This window comes from Rhinichthys klamathensis, unplaced genomic scaffold (genome assembly GCF_029890125.1).
Source record: "Rhinichthys klamathensis goyatoka isolate OS25496 unplaced genomic scaffold, OSU_Roscu_1.1 h1tg000015l_1, whole genome shotgun sequence".
Lineage (NCBI taxonomy): Eukaryota > Metazoa > Chordata > Actinopteri > Cypriniformes > Leuciscidae > Rhinichthys > Rhinichthys klamathensis.
Window position 1 is genome coordinate 1932835 of NW_026606567.1, and position 21555 is coordinate 1954389.

Genomic DNA, 21555 nt, shown 5'->3' on the forward strand with positions numbered 1-21555 from the left:
CCACATGAGTTACAAATACAAACTTATGTTTTTCAGCTTAATTGATCATGAGAAACACATAGGAATGATTATATTTATGACCCAGTATATCTGGACCCCTTGATCCTCCAATTCCAATATGGCCGCTGTCCAAAAAAGCAGTTTGGGCTGTAGTATAGGGCCTTACACCCCAGTGTTCGCGCAAATTCATCTACAAGCACCAAATTTGGCACAGATGTAGCTGAGGGCATTCTGAAATGATTTAGCCAGGGCGCCCGAGCCAATGGTCCCTGAGACCAAGATGGCTGCCAAATCCAACGTGTAAAGGAGTCAAAACAGCGGCAGGAATTCCTTGGTTACACACAAATGAAGAACTGCTGCAAGAAGAGGCGGTTCTAAAGCCTGTACCGAACTGTAATTGTTACATCCACCTCTGGACTCCTGTGCTTTTGCATTGTAAAGTTCTTTTCCCAGTGTGCTTTGCCTGTGCTCATGATTGTTGTGATTACATTCAGCTGTGTCTTGTAATGTTAATGTTTCCCTTTATAAGCCCTTCCTGTGTTCTTTCTCAGGTCTTTTCTTTTGTGGGATGTTGTGTTGTTCCTCAGTTCTGCTCCTTGGTTATCTGGATTTTCTTTTATTTGCTTGGTTGGTTGTTTTGTTTGATATTATTCTAGAAAATGTTCTCTGCGCTTGGATCCTGCCTTCTCTCGTCTCTGAGAGCTCGACGTAACAGTAATGAGCAATGTAACTTCATATGCTTGAGGATCTGTCCATGTTAGGGTCGCATCTTGTGACATCACATCCAGTTTTTGGTTAGTTTAGATGTCTTGGATGTTAGTTTAGGTCCGTGTTGCGATCGTATTTCAGATGAACCACACTAGAGTTCATTTGGAAGCTGAAATGTGGTTCTTGGTCTGCTTGTTTGGTGCGCACCAGGGTTCAGATAGCGTTCACACCTTCAAATAATCGCACTAACAAAACAATCACACTAGAGTTAGTTTCAAACCAGACCTGCCAAGTGTGAACACCCTAAAACAAACATATGTCACACAACTGGAGGAATGTGCCACTTTTCCTCTACAGCGAGAGCACTTAAAGAAAACCGAGACAACACAAATGCATACATTTTCTTTAATACATACAAAGATATAAATAAGTTAGTGATTTTAAAAAGCAGCGTCTATACAAAACTAAAAAATATTTTTTTATAAGATCTAACATTTATCATTTAAGGCATCTAGAAATAATAATAATAATAATAACACACTCATTGCATGACCCTGCCTTGCACATTCTCTGTGTTTTCTACATTCATTTGTTCCCAGAACAACCTAATCTCAGAATCTACATCATTACAGTAATATGAATGTCAATTGCAACTGGCCTTTGTCAGTAATCCTGAAGTAGTTAGAGTAATAACAGAAATTGTATTATCAAAAATGTTTTTGTGAGATGATCTGAAGTGATTACAGTTCCATATGGCACTATGGAAAGTTAGACCTGGAATTCTGGTCCGATCCATTTACTAGCAGTCCGGGAAATGGTATGCTTTATCTCTTGTGTACATAATCTATAGCAAATACAGCTGATTGTCCACCAATAAGAGGAGTATGGGTAAAGACTAGAAGGGTGAGGGACTTTATGGACAAAAATTAATAGCCTATGGTAAAATGCACTCAAGGTGGTGTCTTGGCACCCATCACAAATCAGTCTCTCTGTCTCTGTCATTCTTACTATGCAAAGGCACTGGACTATAATCACAGTCTATGGTCATCTTAATGCTTGGCTTCAGTGTATTAGTGTCTTTATGAGTGGAGGAGCTCTTAACCCCTTGGTCTTTCTTTCTGTCCAGCCAGTAGAAGGACAACATGATGAAGAGACCAGCTGTGGACCCGGTTATGCTGCAGGCAAAGAACACATAGGCGTATTGCCTAGTGGTGTCAACCAGGATTCCTGTAAAAAAAAAAAAAATCATAATAAGCCACATAAATTACTTTTAAGTCGATCCCTGAAATAGTTAACTGGCCATTTCTCAATGGCCTTTTTTTTTCAGAATATTTTCCCATTCATTTTCTTCATGTGCCACATGCACAAAGGAAAATGCATGGGTGAAATAAAGTATAGTGTGTACTGAACGTGATAGTTAGTTCATCCAAACCTGAATGAGTTCTTTCTTCTGTTGAACACAAAAGAAGATATTTTAAAGAATGTTGGTAAAGAGTAAGTTGATGATAGCCATTGACTTCCATAGTATTTTTTCCTACTATGGAAGTCAACGGCTATCATCAACTGTCTGGTTACCAACTTTCCTTAAAATGTTTTCTTTTGTGTTCAACAGAAAAAAGAAACTCATATAGGTTTGGAACAACATGAGGATGATTTTTTAAAATATAATTCTTATTGTGATATTGTAATTTCAGGAAAGAAAAAATAATATAGACATAATTGAAATGCAGGACACTGCCTACTACTTGCAGGACGCAGGAACAAAGCTCCTAATTTCAGGACTGTCACCCTACTCTAGGGAGCTTTTTTTGCTCATGCAAGACCAACTCCTATCTACACGTATGAAGAAATAGCTCAATTTTAACAACAGCTTGACAAACTCGCATTTAAATAAACATTTTCAAATCGGCAATCAAATCTGACATGAGCTGTCTCATAAATGTTGTTTCTTACATCAAGTAGCATTAAAAGTCCTAAAAGCTTGCTATGGGAACTGAAGCTTTATCAACAGCTACTGTGTGTACAATGACTTTATCAATTGGCGATTGGCTCTTTTATTTAGAAAGCGGGGCTTATTCCGCCATATTGCACGTTCCAGTTTCTCCCATTCGTACTAATACGAGTGAACCGTCTTGGTCAGAGCCGGACAGTAACGGAGTACATTTACTTGAGTACAGTACTTAAGTACAATTTTGAGGGATCTGTACTTTACTCGAGTATCATTTTTGGGGAGTACTCATGACTTTACTCAAGTACATTTGAGAGGCAAATATTGTACTCTTTACTCCAATACATTTCTATCCATAACCGTGAGTACCCGAGTAAAAAAAAAAAAAAGTAAAAAAAAAAATCTCGGACACCCTCAATTTGTTGTTTCCCTCTCAAACGTGATTGGATTGTGCAGGCACCACTGATTGGGACAGCCTATCAGCAATCACTTTCAGCTTTCCGCCAAAGTCAACTCCATGGTCAGATTTTATATTACACCTTAATGTAAGCCAAGCATTTGGTTTGATGTTCTTGAGTATGTGGTGTGTTTAACACAGATGTGGCAGTGGTGTAGCCACGAGGGATTTCTGATTTCTTAAAAAAAAAACTTTAGGAGGCAAAATATATTTTTACTGATTATGTGAATTACACTGCGCAAACCAAAGTAGGCTACTACCCAGTGAATGAAGAAGGGTTGGCGCTCAGTCTCCACAGTACATAAAATATTAATTTTGTTTTATTTTATTTTTCGGGTTTGTATTTATGAGGAAAAAACAATGTTATGGACGTGTTCTCCGTTACGGACGTGAGCGCTCTGAAAGCGGCATAAAAAATGCTTTAAAACTTTCACAGAGACATCAAACAGAAAACACAAAACCTTTCTTTAACCTGAATTTCGTTTTGCATTAATTGTATCTTAATTTTAATCAATGTTTCATCAACCAATTGCCTGGGTTTAATAAATAAGAAGTAAATAGCAGACGATAGATAAGAAACGGAGGCGCCGGCACGTGAACTGGATCTCGTCTTATAAATGAACCGAAACTCAGCGTATAAGGTAGCCTACTTGCCTCTCACAGACATGTCTACTTTTAAACAGAAAAATTCAAAACGAAAGAAAACAGACTACAGACTGCTCTCTGCTTATTGTAATCTGTATGAAATGTGCATTTCTCTCTGGCGCGTTCACTACTGAAGATCGCGAGCCAGCATCGTCAACTTCATCTTAGCCGACACTGACAAAGAAAACACTTGTTTATTAACAAGTGTTTATTAATAAACAATTAAAATATCTCCTTGCTATATTTTACATATTCATAATCATTCCTTTTGCCGGTTCTTTGTGACAGCTTTTAGGTGCTTTATTGGCAGTGCCACCCTTACATGTGGTGTGTGTGTGTGTGTGTGTGTGTGTGTTGTCCCCGCATTTAAGATGGGACCCCCCAAAAATTTTATTAAATTAAATAAAGCAACATGGTAAAAAGATGAAAATGACTTGATTTTACTTTCAATTCCTTTTACATTCTCCAAGGTATTAACATTAACATTTTTGATAACTCCATGTAGGACGTTTCTGTGCATAAATGTAAGCACTGTGGCAGTAGATTAGTAATGCAATATTTAGAAAATTTACTCTTGTACTCTTGATACTCAAGTACTTTTAAAAACAAGTACTTTAGTACTTTTACTTAAGTAGACATCTGAATGTAGTACTTTTACTTGTACTTGAGTAAAATTTAGCAAGGGGTATCTGTACTTTTACTCAAGTAACAAAGCTCTGTACTCTGTCCGCCTCTGGTCTTGGTATAGTCTTTGATATAGTGCATGAGTTGGGAGTCTACATAGTGCCCTAGAGGAACTACATTTGTTATTTGTTGTTGTTGTTCCTTTAGGAGCTTGAGAGCTCATTGCAATTGTTTTATGGAAAAGAGCACCATGTAAAGTGTAAGTACTTCCGAAAAAAAATCACATGAGTTTAAAACAACATGAGAGTGAATATTTGCTGGCCTTGAAAAATACAAGCAGGCATTCCGCTTTCACCCACTAATAAATGAAGTACGTCAAACGAACGTCAGAGACATCACTGTAGAAACATTACATCACCTGCTAATGGTGGGCCAAGCAGTAGCATGATGCTCTCCATAATGCTGATGAGGCCCAGGGCGGATGGGAAGCGGCTCATCTCGACCGTGTCCATAAGTACGGTGAACAACAAGGAGCCAATAAGGCTCATAGAAAACCCAAACACTATAACATACGCCAGCAGTACTGAAAAACTTGTTCCCATCCCACAGATGCAGTTGCTCAACCCGTTGATCAGCACCGCCGTGGCAAACAGATAGGCAAAGCAATGGCTTCCTCGGAAACGAGGCAGCCCGAAAACCAGCGCTGTCGCGGGCCGAACGATGATGTTGATCAATCCGAGGATGGCCATCAGTAGAGCGGCTCGGTCTTGCTCCATACCGTACGCGGTGGCATAGGGAACCAGGTAAACCAGGGGCACCACGAAGCCCAGCATCATCCAGGACACCCCAAGAGCATAGGCACGGAAGTATGGGTTACTGCACAGTAGGTCAAAAGCCATGTGTCTGCGCAGGAAAGGCATGACGGTGGAGAGAGTGGCCCGTAGACGGCCCTTCAGACCCTCTCTTTCCTGATGAACGGGAAGGCAATTGTTTTTGAGGTGGTGATTGTCCGTAGGTCCGTTTCTGCCGTCTGTCTTTGGTTTGGCCCCAAGGGGGCGCATCACGGCCCCACAAACGCAACAGTTCAGCAGAACCCCTCCCAACACCAGAAAACTGCCCCGCCAACCGAAGCTGCTGAGCAGATAGTTGGCCAGCAATGGTAGGGTGCTCAGCCCGAGTGCAGTGCCAGTGGAAGACAGAGCGTTGGCGAATGCCCTGCGACGCACAAAGTAGTGGCCCATCATGGTGATCGATGGCTGGAAAGACAAAGAGAATCCCATTCCTAAAGGAAAGATGATAATTCAGTCCATTTCATGTGGTTCATCCCACTGAGCAAGAATCATTTTCACACGACTGTTTCTCTGAAGGCAATATATACCCACCTGTGATAATGCCAGCAGTGATATACAGCTCTACTATTGTCTGTGCAAATGAGCTGGCTGCCATTCCCAGTCCGCCCAGGATCCCGCCGATGATTATTGTTGCACGGCAACCGTAGCGTTCCACGAGAACACTACATAAGGGGCCTACGGAAAGACAATGGCATTGTAATATGAACAATAATGAACATGGTTGGTTACGGTGTGCGCACAACAGCTGCATTGACTTACAGATGATCCTCACGCTCCCACATATGCAGATGATGACAAACCATTTTTTTTTTTTTTTTACATACAAACCACTGGCTATTTACGTTTGGTATTAGAACACTATATATATGCAAATTAAAGTTAATTCATTGTATTTGATAGGCTTTGACAGGCTTTGAAATTTGATTATGGAATTAGGCTGCCATTTCAATACAGTAATATTGTACTGCCCTCCTGAACATGGGCTGGATTTATATAAAGACCCGCACATGGTTAGAGAGTCAGACTGGTAATGGTCATGGGTTTCAGGAAGTGACTGAAGTGCCCTTGAGCAAGGCACCAAACCCCCAATCACTCCCCAGGCGCCAGGGCAGAAATGGCCCACTTGACGTAAGACGCTGCTGACGTGTTATCTGGTGCGCCCGAGCTTTGTTTACAGTCTGAGGGAGACGTACGCTGTAAACAAAACAATCTTCGCAAACATGTCTAAGGATTTCGACACAGAGGAAGACTTGCTTTTTTTGCCCAGCCATCTTTATTTGAACCCGAATACACGGACGCACTAGATACACGTCCCTGAATGCGGATTGACAACAGAACCGGAAGAGAATACAATGCTGAATAAAGTCGTAGTTTTTGTTATTTTTGGACCAAAATGTATTTTCGATGCTTCAAAGCTCTCAGACTAAATCTAAAATATCTTAAACTGTGTTCCGAAGATGAACGGAGGTCTTAAGGGCTTGGAACGACATGAGGGTGAGTCATTAATGACATAATTTTAATTTTTGGGTGAACTAACCCTTTAATATAAGATAGTACTGCAAAAAAAAACAGTGTAAAGCTATTCTATTGCTGAAATATTTATTGTCCAACATTCCCAATTATCTGATAGACTATAGCATATTCTTTACTTAATTTTATATGTTGGTATTAATTCAGTGTTTGTAATGTAGCTCTGTATATTTCTCTATGGGATCGCTGTCAAAGAGTATTTAGCTGGGGAAGTGGATTTACTTATTGTAAAGTTGACAAAAGTTATCATGAGCATAAATTACATCAAGTACAGTATTAAACACAACATTTTTAGTAAGTACTTAGTAACTTATACTGGAATATTTTTTTTTTATAGTGATCCTCCTGGTCCTGCCCCAAACTCACGCCATTGGTTGACATTTTGACACGACTCAAAACAAACTGACATGTCCTGACATTGTTTACTTTTCATGAAACAAGCCTATAAGGCTAACTTAGGGCTGTCTTTGCACATTAATCGATTGAGTAATACCTAAGTGGGTAGCCTATCATATCAAGAGGGAAAATGAGTGTCACACAATATCATACTTTTGCCCCTTTTCCTTTTGTTTGTAAAACGAGAAACTTGATTTGATGCAACACTTTCCACCCACTGAGCACAGCAGTTAGTATAGTGAAAATTACTTCAAGCTCTTTAAAACCCCAAGGGAGATTGAACATTTGCACCGCTTAAATGAATGCTTTAGGTGTCACGGCACTGTGTGAAAATAAACCAATAGGGATCACCTTAACATTGTCTTTGGCACTAACTTGTCCAGCAGACCGCAAAGAGAAAGGGTTGGAAAGACAAATAAACATTTCTCACAGAAGAACGATGGCATATTGGCTGTTCCAGAGCTAGATCAGCAATATAATAGCAATAGCAACCTCCTGCCTGACTCAGAGCTGACTCTCCCTATGCAGTGTTCACTACTCCCTACACACTCAGCAAGCAATATTTGTATATGTTCACTATGCATATACACCGTTTGTATATTCTACTGTTATGTAACCCATGCTAATGGATTGTAATAGTTGCATAGTGTCCTTTGAACTCAGCCACTGCTGCCTAGTAACGATTTCTGAGCTGCATTAAGCTGAATAAAAATGCCAATCCCCAAATACTTTTCTCCACGTCAGCTATTCTTTGAGTTGTACCGCAATGACTGGATGAATTTCCGTGATGTGAAGTGATATAACACTTGTTTCTAATGCAGCGTCCTGACTGAGCATGTGTACTCCTTATGATTTAGAATCACACTTAAAGGGTTAGTTCACCCAAAAAGGAAAATTATCCCATAATTTACTCACCCTCAAGCCATCCTAATTGCACATGACCTTTTCTTTCAGCCAAACACAATTGGAGTTGAAAAATATTTCTCTCTCTAATTAAAAATATTTCTGGCTCTTCCTAGCTTTATAATGGAAGTGAATGGTACCTGAGATTTTGAAGCCCAAAAAAGTGCATCCATCCATCATAAAAGTAATCCATGCGGTTCCATGGGTATAATAAAGGCCTTCTGAAGTGAAGTGATGCATTTTTGTAAGAAGAATATCCATATTTATAACTTTATAATTATAATCAGTGGCTTCTGGCTGTAAGCGAGTCTAGTTCCCGACGGATGATTTATTGCCGAACGCAGAAGCGCAGAGGAAAGAGCAAAACAAAACACCGGTCATGAATTAGAAGTCTAAAACGAGAATTTTTACAGAGAAATGTCGGAGGAGCTTAAGTTTGTTGCCCAGCCCTATTTGTTTGAACCGTGAGAGGCGTCTACTCTCTCCTAAGCTTACTCTACTCCTACATCCTACGTCATACGTCAGCTCATAGTTCACTCTTCCTCCGGAACTCGATTCACGTAAGGCCGTCACCTGAAGCTTAAAGGGTTAGTTCGCCCATTTAAGACATGAAGTTGTATGCAATCCTTACCAGCACTATAGTGCATACACACTGACCCACTCTGTTGTCACCTCCCTGGTCAGAGTTCTGGCCGCTGGAAGTTTTTCAATAAAGTACTCCCGGTTATTTTCCGGTGCCACAAAACTGTGCTTTTTTACGTGAAAAAATGATTTGCGTTTCAAAGCTTGATTAATTTACCACACAAAAAACACGCCGGTCAAAATTCATACCTCAGTTTTAATCGGCACTATTTTCTATCCATTTCTATCAATCCGCGCTGCTGTCAACAGTGCGCACGTTCCGATCAGCTGTTCCATAGTGTTTAAACAATCGATTGACAACGACGTAAAAAGTATTAAATTAACAATGGTGCGAACTTGTAAATTCCCAGGCTGTGACCACAAGGATGTGCCGGGATTAAAGTTCAGATTTCATCGTTTTCCTGTTTCGAATATAACTATGAGACAGTTTACCAAGCATAATCTCCATCTGCTGTTAGTCGACCTCACCAGCAGGGGGTGCAAGCGCGTGTTGTTGATTTGGCTGGTTGCCATCGGCTACTCTGCGGGAGCTAAAATATCCAAAATAAAGGATTTTCGTGTGTGTAGTGCTCACTTCAGCGAAGACGATTACATCCCCAATCAAGGAGGAAAAGGAAAATTAAAGAGTTTTGCTGTACCAGTACCACGGGTAAGCTCTATTTACTAACTTTATGATCCCATGTCTAAACTGTACGGTAAACAAGCTGATGTTTAGACTCCATTATAAAACACGTGAAAAGATGTCTAATATAAAAACAGCTATAGGGATATTGGTACAATTTGCTGAGAAAACTATTTGATTGAACACACACACAATTGAGGTTTTGTGTTGCAATCAATAACATTGTCGTTGTGCTAAATTACTTTCATCATCTGATCCGTCTGGCATTGTGCTAAAATTGGTTTCATCATCAGAAGTTTCGTAGTCAGACATGTTGTCAGCGAGTCGCGCTATCAACAGCTGATCGGAACGTGCGCACTGATGACGTTGACAGCAGCGCGGATTGATAGAAATGGATAGAAAATAGTGCCGATTAAAACTGAGGTATGAATTTTGACCGGCGTGTTTTTTGTGTGGTAAATTAATCAAGCTTTGAAACGCAAATATTTTTTTCACGTAAAAACGCACAGTTTTGTGGCACCGGAAAATAACCGGGAGTACTTTATTGAAAAACTTCCAGCGGCCAGAACTCTGACCAGGGAGGTGACAACAAAGTGGGTCAGTGTGTATGCACTATAGTGCTGGTAAGGATTGCATACAACTTCATGTCTTAAATGGGCGAACTAACCCTTTAAGTGATTATAGTTTATAAAGTTATAAATAGGGATATTTTTCTTACAAAAACCCATTGCTTCATTTCAGAAACCCTTTATGAACCCCCTGGAGTCCACCATGGATTACTTTTATGATGGATGGATGCGCTTTTTTTGGGCTTCAAAATCTCAGACCCCATTCACTCCCATTATCAAGCTTGGAAGAGCCAGGATATTTTTTTTAATATAACTCTGATTTGTGTTTTTTCTGAAACAAAGAAAGTTTACACATACACCTAGGAAGGCTAAAGGGTGAGTAAATTATGGGATGATTCAAATTTTTGGGTGAACTAACCCTTTAAGACTGCCAAAAAACTTGAGTACAATCCCAGAGTTCAAGAGCACTGGAAGTGAACAGACCACCGCTGTCATCCTCTGACCTCTGTCCCTGTTTATGTTTCACGTTATGAAACAGATCAGTGTTGCACAACTGATTAGTACAGTAACTTGATAGAAGTGTTTTTCAAATACTGTATCTGACCCTGTGGTGAGGGTGAATGCAGGAGCGCCGTGAGGATTGCGTCACAAAGCGTGGATGAACTAATGGATCAAATGCATTAATCGGTTAATTAATAATTAATTCAATTAATAATTAATTAATTCGTTACATTTATATAGCGCTTTTCTGAGCACTCAAAGGACTTTACATGGAAGGGGGGGGGGGGGGGGGGGGGGGGAGGGGAGGGGAGGGGAGGGGGGGGGGGGGATCTCCTCAACCACCACCAATGTGCAGCATCCATCTGGATGATGTGACGGCAGCCATTTGTGCCAGAATGCCCACCACACACCAGCTTACTGGTGGAGAGGAGACAGTGATGAAGCCAATCAGTATATAGGGATGATTAGGACTGGAGGCCATGATGGACAAGAGGCCAAGGGGCAAATTTGGCCAGGATGCCGGGGTTACACCCCTACTCTTTCGAAAGACATCCTGGGATTTTTTTAATGACCACAGAGAGTCAGGACCTCGGTTTAACGTCTCATCCGAAGGACGGATTAGTATCAGAGAACCCTCCCTACCGCCTGCATGCAGCACTGCCATCATGATAGCTGGCACCCATGACGTCTCAGTGTTGCTGGCTTGGAAGTCGTTCTGCAAGTCTGTGTAAAATATCCCGATGCAAGAAGGGAAAGCCAGAGTCATAGCTAAGACCAGAACGGTAGCAGCGACGACCACCCAGCCCCAGCCACCCTCAGGCGCCACATGGACACTGTCCTCTGGTCCTGTAGAGGAATGATGCTGCACCTCTGGATAATTGGAGGATTCCTCTTCCTGGTGGTCCGGCTCCTCTGACTCACAGCTGGCCGTCTCTGCCGGCCCAGAATCTGTTTCTACAGCCCGCAGAGAGGACGTCCTGGTAGCATCAGCCCTGTTTGGCTGCAGGGTCTGATGAATCTCTGCACCCTCCGTCATTGTGTCTCCTCACTCAAGTGCCTATGGGATTAGACAACAAGCTAATTATCATCCGTTTTACAATACTATCTAAAAAAACATATCCTTAAATAGTCTTTTTCTTGTTTATATTATTAGGGCTTGAACTTAAACTTCTCCGGTTTTAAATCTCCACGATGGAAATTGTCACATTCAGCCATCAACCCTGTTCGTTCTGTGGGATTGAGTGCTGAGTAACTTGATGTGCTTTAGATTCATGTTCGTGTCAAACACTGAAAGCCAAATTCTCCTGTGACTATGCAAAAAAAAAAAAAAAGTGGAAAAAATAATATAAATATATTTTTCATTATTTTAATCATTTTCAGTTACAGTGTTTGAGGCATGTTTTATATTCATATTATTATATTATATCATTTTATATTATGGCTGTGTAAATATAAGTATTTTATTTGCCATTAAGGTTAAGATTATATCTATAACATTGTGTGCATATACATTTAGAATATATTTCCATTATTTTAATTAAATTAATTTTACAATATTGTATTTTTTATTCACATGATATTTTTATATTATATTTGTATTATAATGTATAACATTATATAATGGCTGTGTATATGCTATAAATATTTTTAAATATTTTTTGTTATTGGTTATGTCTATACCAATGTGTCCATTTATCTTAGGGTTTCTGCATTTTTGCCTTTTTCATTTAAATTTTTGAACATAATGGAAGTGCATTAGTCAAAACATTTAAATAGTCTTATTCGTCTGTAGTAGCCAATAGATTTCATTCTGACTGTCAATTTTAATCTCAAATTCTCCTCACTTCGAAAAAGTTTTATACCTATAGCCTGCTACATGATCATAATCATGATACTCTGTATCGTATGTACATAGATCGCAGTCTCTTTACACCAGGACAAAATAAAAAGCTTTCTGATTTGTAAAACATCATTGCCGAGTAGGCCTGTAACAAGAATAATTGACGAAAAAATTAATTTGACTGGTCTGATTGATTTATTCTTTGACGCAGCATATGTTTGGCAATACACTGTAGCTTTCAATTTAATCCCACCGGTCACAATAGTGACCGTATTTTTTTTTTTCATTCATAAATGTTACTGAATGATCTATCAATGCATTTCCAGCAGATATTGAAATAATAAAGGGTCTCAATTAAATATGTGCAGTGTCGCAGGTTTACTGTAAATTGTCACATGACCAGAGCTGTTTACTTCTTGTTTGCGCCAAGAGAAAAGGATGGCAGCAAGAAAGCTCCCAAAGAAAAGGTTAGTAAAGTAGGGGAGAGCCGGGACGGTTAAAATACTTTTCAGATAAACGTCGGTTTCTAAGATAAGGTTACAGATAGTTTTTTTTTTTTGTTTTTGTAATCAACAACTCACATGTGTTCTCTTAGTATCATGTGTTATTCGGTACAAATATAAAAAGTGACTTTGAACGGGAGTTGTGCTTTGTTTCAATCGTCCCGCTCAACACAGGGGTACAGATGAGGTCCCAGACAAGGCATGCAGCATTGCAATCATCCCTCAAAATGAAAAAGATGCTGTACTCAGTGATTGTGACAGCGATGGGTCTGACATGGGCTATGAGGGGAATGCATGCAGAAGTTATGCAAACAGAGCATGATTGGAATGATGGCCTCCCCTTCACCACACCCCCTTCCCCTCATCAAAGGCAAACCAATTCGCATTGGTTACAAGGTATGGAGCCTTGCCTCATCCAGTGGATACATGTACCACATGGAGCCATATTGTGGATCGCACACTCTACTCCCAGAGACAGGGTTGGTCAGGGACCCAGCGTTATCATAGGTTTGGCAGAGCAAGCTCATTCATGTGCCTCAAGGTTGCAAGTTCTTCCATGACAACCTCTTTACCACTCTTTCACTCATGGATGAGATAACAAAAAGAGGATATGGGAGCTCTGGAACCATGAGGCAGAACTGCCTGTTTGATGTCCCATTCACACCACTGAATGCCTTCATGAAGTTACCTAGGGGAACCTCTGAGGTTCGGTGCCAAGGAGAGAAGCTGCTGGTCCGTTAGAAAAACTATAACATTGTCACAGTGGCAACAAACATGGATGAAAAATACACTGAGACCTCTGTCAAGAGATGGAACAGGCATCGATGTGGCTTTGACAACGTCCAACAACCAAAATGCATCAGCCGATACAATGAGCACATGGGTGGTGTAGACCTTCACGACCAACAGGTTTCACGATACCATATCTCAATCAGGTCAAAGAAGTGGTGGTGGCCCATCTTTGCATGTTCTATCAACAGTGCTCTTGTAAATGGCCATCTCTTTTACAGAGATGTTATTGGAGGGACCATCGACCTGCTCACCTTCTCACGGATAGTCTCACAGTCTCTTCTGCAAAGGTTTGGAACGAAACCACTGAGCCATGGAAGGAGATCTCTTCTGAGTGCTACCGTTGAAGATCAGGCAAGATACGACAAAGCTTCCCACTGGCCAATACACGATGCACCGGTTCCAGAGATGTCGCCATTGTGAGAAACACACTACCTATGCAAATGCAAAGTACCACTGCACATTGAGTGCTTCAAGCTGTATCATGGAGTGTAGAAGAAAAACAGGAACGACAGGAGAATGCAGTCGGACATAGAGTTCACAAGCACACACACACACACACACACACACAGAGAAACACACTGCACAGGTCAAATAGACCTATATTCAGTCTGTCCAATGGTTGATACAACACAGTATCCCACCGGTCACAATTGTGACACACTTTTGAAACACAATAAAACACACTTTTTCACACACTTTTCCATGAAAATTAAAAAAAAATTATGATAGTCTCAAAGGGATACTAATGACACAGGATTTGGATATTTTTGTGTCTGGGAAAAATTTGGGATTAAATGGGTTAAGTTACATGAAAGTTTCAGAATTCCTCTTTTTTTCAGATCGTGTACTTTCACCGGCAGCATCACGCGCATAGCCTTTAACGCGCGATCAGTTCCCGAATAGCACCGGTAATCCGCACCTGTTACGAAAGTAATTTTTTTTGCGTTTCTACATTTTATATTTTGTTCACTGCATGAGAGCGGTTTGACAAGCTAAAACTTGCACGCGCCGCAGGTTATCGTTTATTTATTTTATTTTTATTTTTTGGCACAGCGTATAGTAGCCTAATTCGTTTAATCATGCACAAAACTGCCTTGACTCCCCGAAACACGAGATAAAGTACCTAGATGATCGGACATCTCACATTTAAACCACCCATCCTAATAATAACGCAAACAAAGCTGAGATAAAGAGATAAAGACACCACACCTGCTCTTATATAGTCTGTCATGAAGTCACCCTCACCAAACTCTAATAAAGCAGCCTGCAGGGTATAAATGTCCGGGTGAATACAACAAAATAACCACCAATATGTTTTTTCCTCACCTTTAGTAGGCTACGTAGATGTCATCTGTGCTTGGTCCTCATCCGCGTGTGTGCTGCTGTTGACCAGTCGCGCGCCCTCTGGCCCGAGCGTGATCAGCGCGAGTGAACGGCGGCGCGCACTGACTAGTGCTGCGCGCGGTAGACGGGATTAGAGAGAGCTCGTGACAGTACTTTATCAACTCCATCATGATTTCTTCATCACTGCCCCTTTACCACGCTATTTACTCTGACGTAATAATTTCAGCCACGTCAATGCGTATATGGCATCGCATCCCAATTATGAGGCTATTTCATAAGATTTTTCTTGATGTAGCCTAGTCCTTCTGACTACTTGGGGTAGGTTGTAGCCTAGAAGTATAGGCAACACCTTGTCAGTTCATTCTTTTAATCCAATCTATCATTTCACTAGCCTATTTTATTATTTAACTGTGAGAAGAACACGTTTTGGTTTTGCTGATGAGTGGGCTACATGTATGTTGTGCATTTGATTGACATAAAACTATTTCAATAGGCTTTGGCTTTCCATATTGGGTGACATAAATGGAAAAGGAGTCCGTTTCATATGATACAGTCAACAAGCAGAAACAGTCACAGCTAGGTGACATTTAAGACATTTTGACTGTCACAGGTCAAATGGCTTTGCCTTATAAAATGTTGGTCATTCACTTCTTATAAACATGTTAGTCAAGATAACATGCCATATGGGGCAGCTGGACATTGGATGGTTTTGGGTTTAGTTAAAATATAGGCTTTGTAAATAATTATTTCAAAACATCTGGGCATCTGAAGTGTTGCTGTTCTAGGTGGTTTACTCCCCTTAAAAGTTGTTTATTCAGGCGTGCTGCTTCTTAAGAAAGTATAGCCTACTTCCAGTCTACTTTTTATTTACTTCTCAGAATGTTCCTCTCAGAAAAATACTTAAAATTGCACTTAAGGATAGTCTAACAGAAGTTTGTTTGGCCTATGCTTGTACTCAATCTTTTGATCGAGATACAAAGTAATTAATTATTACTGTTTAGTTGAGTTTATTTTTTTGATTGAGTTGCCTATTAAATATCCTACTTTTTTCACAGGCTAGTTTTACATACTGTCTTATAAACTTGCATTGTTTGTAAATATTGATTTATGAAGCAAACAGGTGTTCTTAATTCTGAGTATCTGGCAAGACACTATACAGGCAAAAACAGTGGATCATGGATCTGTCAATTTTGAGATTTTGGCCTTTTCATAAAGTGTTTTTTTCCAGACTAGTGGAAAGAAAACATCCAAAATACACTTTTAACTGTATCTTTTAGAGCACTTTATCTATTTGCGTCTGTAGATTTCAATTACATCTGTAAAGGCCGTTTTCTCAAAATGAGTTTTCCCTGCTTGAGCCAGAAATCTCCACTTTAGTACCACTTACATACAAAACTTTACAGTTTTATCTATATTCTGAAGGATTTTACAGAGGGGTTTGTTCATATATAATTTGTACATTTTATTCCTAAAAAAAGGGTGAAAATGTATTTATTTTTTGGCTGTTGACAGTATTTTCTGATTTATGGAATGATAAAAAGAGATCCAAAATACCCTCTGTAAAAACCTTTGACTCTAATATCAAAATAATTTAACCAGAATTTTGAACCTGGCTTTATCCAATGTTCAGATTTTAGTGAGGATACACATATGGTTTGCGGAAGTGTTTTATCGACTAAACGTGACGCGCGTATTCTCCTCCCCCTTCACATCAGTCACAAATCCACAATCATTTTAATTTACACTTTACCATTGCAGTTTATATAAACCACACATCTCACATATTTCAACAGGGTATCTTGCTTTATTATTATTTATTACTAATTTCTTGAATAACCAAACTTCAACAACATAAGGGCAGATCCTTTGAGCGCTGTTGATGACGCTGTGAAGTGACGCTCGAATCGTTATTGTTATTGGTGTGAACGGGCCTTTAGACTAACTGACTAAGTAAATAAAAACACACAAATAAATGTAATAAAATGAAACATTTATTAAAATAAATAAATTGATTTAAGAATTGTGAATAAATAATACTTCTAAATATAGGCCTATAGGCTACATCTGAAGTAGCCTACAACACAGTAATATAGTGAGTAGAAAAAAATGAATAATGTAACATACTAGTTTAATATTATATTATAGTTTAATACTTAATATTTAACAATATTAGTTTTCACGGTAACATTTTACAATAAGGTTCATAGTTAACATTAGTTACCTAACATAAGAATATATACTTTCTCAGCATTTATCAATCTTAGTTCATATTAATTTCAACATTTACTAATACACTATTAAAATGTTAAAACGTTGTATTTGTTAACGTTATGCACTGTGAACAAACAATGAATAGCTGTATTTTATTATCTAAGATTAATACATAGGCCTACTGTAACAAATGTATTACTCATTGTGTAAGTGCATGTTAGTTAATACATTAACTAATGAACCTATTGTAAAGTGTTACCGTTTTCACATTTACATGTGGCAGACAATCCACATTTATCCAAAGCGACTTACATTGCATCTCAAGGTATGTTTACATTATTATCAGTTCTTGCTTTCCCTGGGAATCGAACCCAGGACCTTGGCATTGCTAGCGCTCTACTGTTTGAGCTACAGGAAACTACTATGCTGTTTCAGGGAATTGTTTTGAGCTACATCTAAAGGATTAAAATCCTCTTTTTTAGGTGAGCTGAAAGCGACAAACTGACAAGAATACACTATTGAGTGGACCTGCAAGTCTGCTACAGCTTTTCTCCAGTCCACTGGGTGTCAGTGACGAGCGCTGCTTTCTTAACCGCGCTTCCGCTCTCCGGCGGCCATCACGCTTCTGTCATTGCAGCGGCTTGATCCTTGAGCAGTGAGTATGTGTCGAAATCCAGTCATTTATGAAATAATACAGCGCCCGATTGTTTTTACTTGATTAAACCATGAATATTAGTCTTTATCTTTCATGGTTATAAGAAATGTCGCAGTTTTTTGGTGGTTATTTGTGTCTTTATCTTATATAATTCGTACGCTGACCTTGTCTTGTCGACTTGTGTGCATTAGTGAAGGCTTTCCATTTCAGTTGTTCTTATAAACCTAATTTCTGTAATCAAAATAGAAAACAGTGACACTTTAGTTATAAATACTGTTTAAATGCGAAAACAGTGTTTTAGTATGCTACATTAGAGCCATCTGGCGAGTGTCCTATATATTGTTATACTGTGACTGATTATATGTAGGCTACATTTTAGAATATTATATGTCATGTATGTGGAAAAACATCATTATTATGTGATTCTGCTTGGCTTCATAATTATGATATGTTTTCTTAAAGTCAGATTTGACCGACTGGCCGTACAATTTGCTTGACATGCAGCTGGAACCTGTTTGCTTAACTTGTGAACGATATTATTCTTAATAACCATAACTTCTTCATTAAATGTTTGGACAGGAGTAAAAGATGGCAGGCCGACGTGCAGCTGTAAAGGCCATTGACTGGCTGGCTTTTGCGGAGAGGGTCCCACCGAACCAGAGAGCCATGTTCAACAGCTTGAAGACCCGCAGTGACTCCATCACAGCAAAGTGAGTCTCTACATCACTGCACATGAAGGACATGAACTGCACAATTTCTAGCATGTAGTTTATACAGGACAGGAGTGATGTAAGCTAATGGTTTTAAAGTTATGCTGGATTTATGTTTTGAACCCAGCACGGGGTGATCCCTAAACAATCATCATTGTGCCCTTGAGCAACACACCATAGGTCAGGTGCAGGTCAATGGACAAGCTGGCTAAACTTCGCTAAAGCTGTGATGCATAAATAGCTATTCTTGTTTCTCATGATAATGAACCAGTATCTCAGTGGTTCTTGTTTAATTTTTTTTTAAAGCAGGTTGTCTTAATATGCTTCTACACATATAGTAAAAACAGTAATATTGTGAGGTATTATTTCCATTTTTAAAAAAAAAACTCTTTTCTATGTGAATATAATGTAAAATGTAATTTATTCCTGTGATCAAAGCTGAATTTTCAGCATCATAACTCCAGTCTTCAGTGTCACGTGATCCTTCAGAAATCATTCTGATTTGATCAACATTTCCGATAATCAATGTTGAAAACAGTTGTGCTGTTTAATTTTTTTTTTTGTGTGGAAATCATGATGCATTTTTTCTGGATTCTTTGATGGAAAATAAGTTCAACATAACATTTATTTTTAATTAGAAATGTTTTGTATCAATTTCTTGTTCAATATAAAACTATTAAAGGTTTTGTTTGCTTTCTTTTTTTAAATTCTATCTATCTATATCTATCAGCACTAATTATTTGATAAGAATTAGAATGATTTCTGAAGGATCATGTGACACTGATGCAAAGCTAAATTTCTTCTGAAGAATAAATGACATTTTACAATATATTCACATAGAAAAGAGTTATTTTAAATGGAAATAAAATTAACAATATTACTGGAAATAAATGCACCCTTGGTTTAGCATAAGAGGATTTTTGTCAAATAAAAACATTTAAAAATTGTTAATTAAGTCTGACTGTCAAGGTTTTTAGACATAGAAATTGTTGTATCAGTCAAGTCAATTATAAATTTGTGCTGAACCGTGTTTACTTGCAGACTTGCATCCTTGCCAGAGAAACCGGCTCCCATTGACTGGAGTTACTACAGAACGGTTGTGGCCAAAGCCGGCATGGTGGATGAGTTTGAGAAGAAGGTGAGATCCAGTGATTTCTCTCTGACCCCATCTCTTCTTCTGCAATGTGTCTTATATTCTCTGTCTCTCTATCTCCAGTTCTCTGCATTGACGGTCCCTGAGCCAGTGGACACTCAGACTGCAAAGATTGATTCCCAGGAGCAGGATTCTGTGAGTCTCTCTTCATACTTCAGTTTTTCTTCTCTCCAGGAGATGTTTTATATCGCGTGTGGCAAACGCCGCTCCAGGAGTAGCCTCGTGAGACCATCCTGATCTCGCGAGCTTTCAAGGTTTCACTCGCAGATCAGTCTGGATACTTTCCGTTAAAGAAAATTTGGGAGCAGTTCACCAAACGAACGTCCAATCAGCGTTGGCTTTGAGGCGGGTTGAGGTGTGACGCAACGAGAAGCGCGTCAGTTCAGTCTAAAGAACATGTCGGCTTCAGCGGATGAAACTAGCATCAGCGTGGCTATCGAGCAAGTTTTATCGGAATTACAGAGTATTTCTTCACTGAAAGAAGAGCAAAACACTGCTCTGGAGGCTTTTCTCAGAGGAAAAGATACGCTCTGTTAGTACGTCATATGCTTCGTTGATCTGATTGGTTGATTTGGCCCGTCTATCACCAACATAGGCCAATCAGCTAACCAGTATTTTCGCCCCTTACCAAAACTACTTCAACGGAAGGTTTCCAGATGGATATGCGGAGCAAATCCATCTGGCGGAGTCAGGTTACTCCAGGAGGGCCACTGAACATTTTGAAGTCCTAATGCAAATTAAAGATTGAAAAAATCAGAGTTTTGAATCAAACTTGCTCATTGTAATGGCAGGTTAAGGTGTCTTTCTGAAAATACAGGGAGTTTTACTGTACCAGACCAAATTAGGGGCATTATTCTCTTAATAATTTTTATTTATTTTTTTACATATCTTTATGTTGTGTCTCTTAATGTATTCAGAGCAAAACTGCAGCTGCTTACTTGGAAGCATCTCAATCTCGTATCGCCGAATACGAGAAGGGGGTAAGTTCAACCTGCACCTTCGCTGTCACATTATGAGCGCTGAACTTATTACAGAAGCGAAGATATGTCGTATTATGTCCCATAACAATACTCATTAATGGAATAATTGTGATTTGATCAAATTCACAAGCATTTCAATAAAATGTCCTTGTTTGTCCTTGGCAGCTTGAGAAGTTCAGGAACATGATTCCTTTCGACCAGATGACCATAGAGGATCTCAACAACACCTTCCCGGAAACCAAGCTGGACAAGGAAAAATATCCATACTGGCCACATAAGCCTATCGCCGACCTGTAATTTATTAGCAACACCCAGAGCTTCAGTAACGAATCTTTACGAGTCTGAGGTTGCTCTGTATAGTCTGGTCTGAGTAATGCTTCTGCTGTAGAAGTGATTCCAATCGTGAAATAACTCATTACTGTTTTATTTGTGAATGAAAATAAAAATTAATTGTTTAAATAATGACTTAATTATTTTCCCACAGTATTTTGGATCAGAAGTAGATGGTATTGCTAATAGTTAGGCAGATCGAGGATTCGTGGAACACTGAAACAGTTGAAGCAAATGTGTTAAGGGTTCTAAACAATCCGACACCCGTCTCCACAGTGACCCCTAGTGGTCAGAACCGTGTTAATGCAACAAACCCGGGCCAAACATGCATAGAAACACATTTAACAAATCTAATGCAAATTTTTTTTATTGAAAGTAATCTTTCAAATGCGATTTATCTGATAAGATTATCAAGTGTCTATATGTTCTTTTATCAATTGTCAGGGTTTGTTCTATGAATGGCTCAGCTAAACAGGCCAATAAGAGACTATTAACTACCATTGTTCATTTTAATTAAACTTATGTCTAATTAAAATGTCTACAAATGTGTAAAATTGATCAGAGAACAGGGGCACAATAACAGCTTTAAGTTTTCAATTCTGGCAAATAATGACCATGGTATAAGCGGGATAATCCATGGC

At 39.2% G+C, this 21555-nt stretch overlaps 2 protein-coding genes across 2 annotated transcripts; one reads left to right on the forward strand and one right to left on the reverse strand.

Moving 5' to 3' along the window:
• Positions 1 to 1285: 1285 nt before the first annotated feature.
• On the reverse strand, positions 1286 to 11449 carry slc16a5b (solute carrier family 16 member 5b). The gene is made up of 4 exons (XM_056272605.1): positions 11039 to 11449; positions 5765 to 5908; positions 4801 to 5664; positions 1286 to 1935 (listed from the first exon to the last, which is right to left on the reverse strand). Exons 1-4 carry the CDS (start codon positions 11430 to 11432, stop codon positions 1682 to 1684), a joined length of 1656 nt encoding a protein of 551 aa, XP_056128580.1. The 5' UTR covers positions 11433 to 11449; the 3' UTR covers positions 1286 to 1681.
• Positions 11450 to 17602: 6153 nt separating this feature from the next.
• On the forward strand, positions 17603 to 21049 carry atp5pd (ATP synthase peripheral stalk subunit d). The gene is made up of 6 exons (XM_056272712.1): positions 17603 to 17749; positions 18330 to 18451; positions 19493 to 19589; positions 19668 to 19739; positions 20522 to 20584; positions 20750 to 21049. The coding sequence occupies exons 2-6, from the start codon at positions 18330 to 18332 to the stop codon at positions 20879 to 20881; spliced, it is 486 nt and encodes a 161-aa protein (XP_056128687.1). The 5' UTR covers positions 17603 to 17749; the 3' UTR covers positions 20882 to 21049.
• Positions 21050 to 21555: the final 506 nt, after the last annotated feature.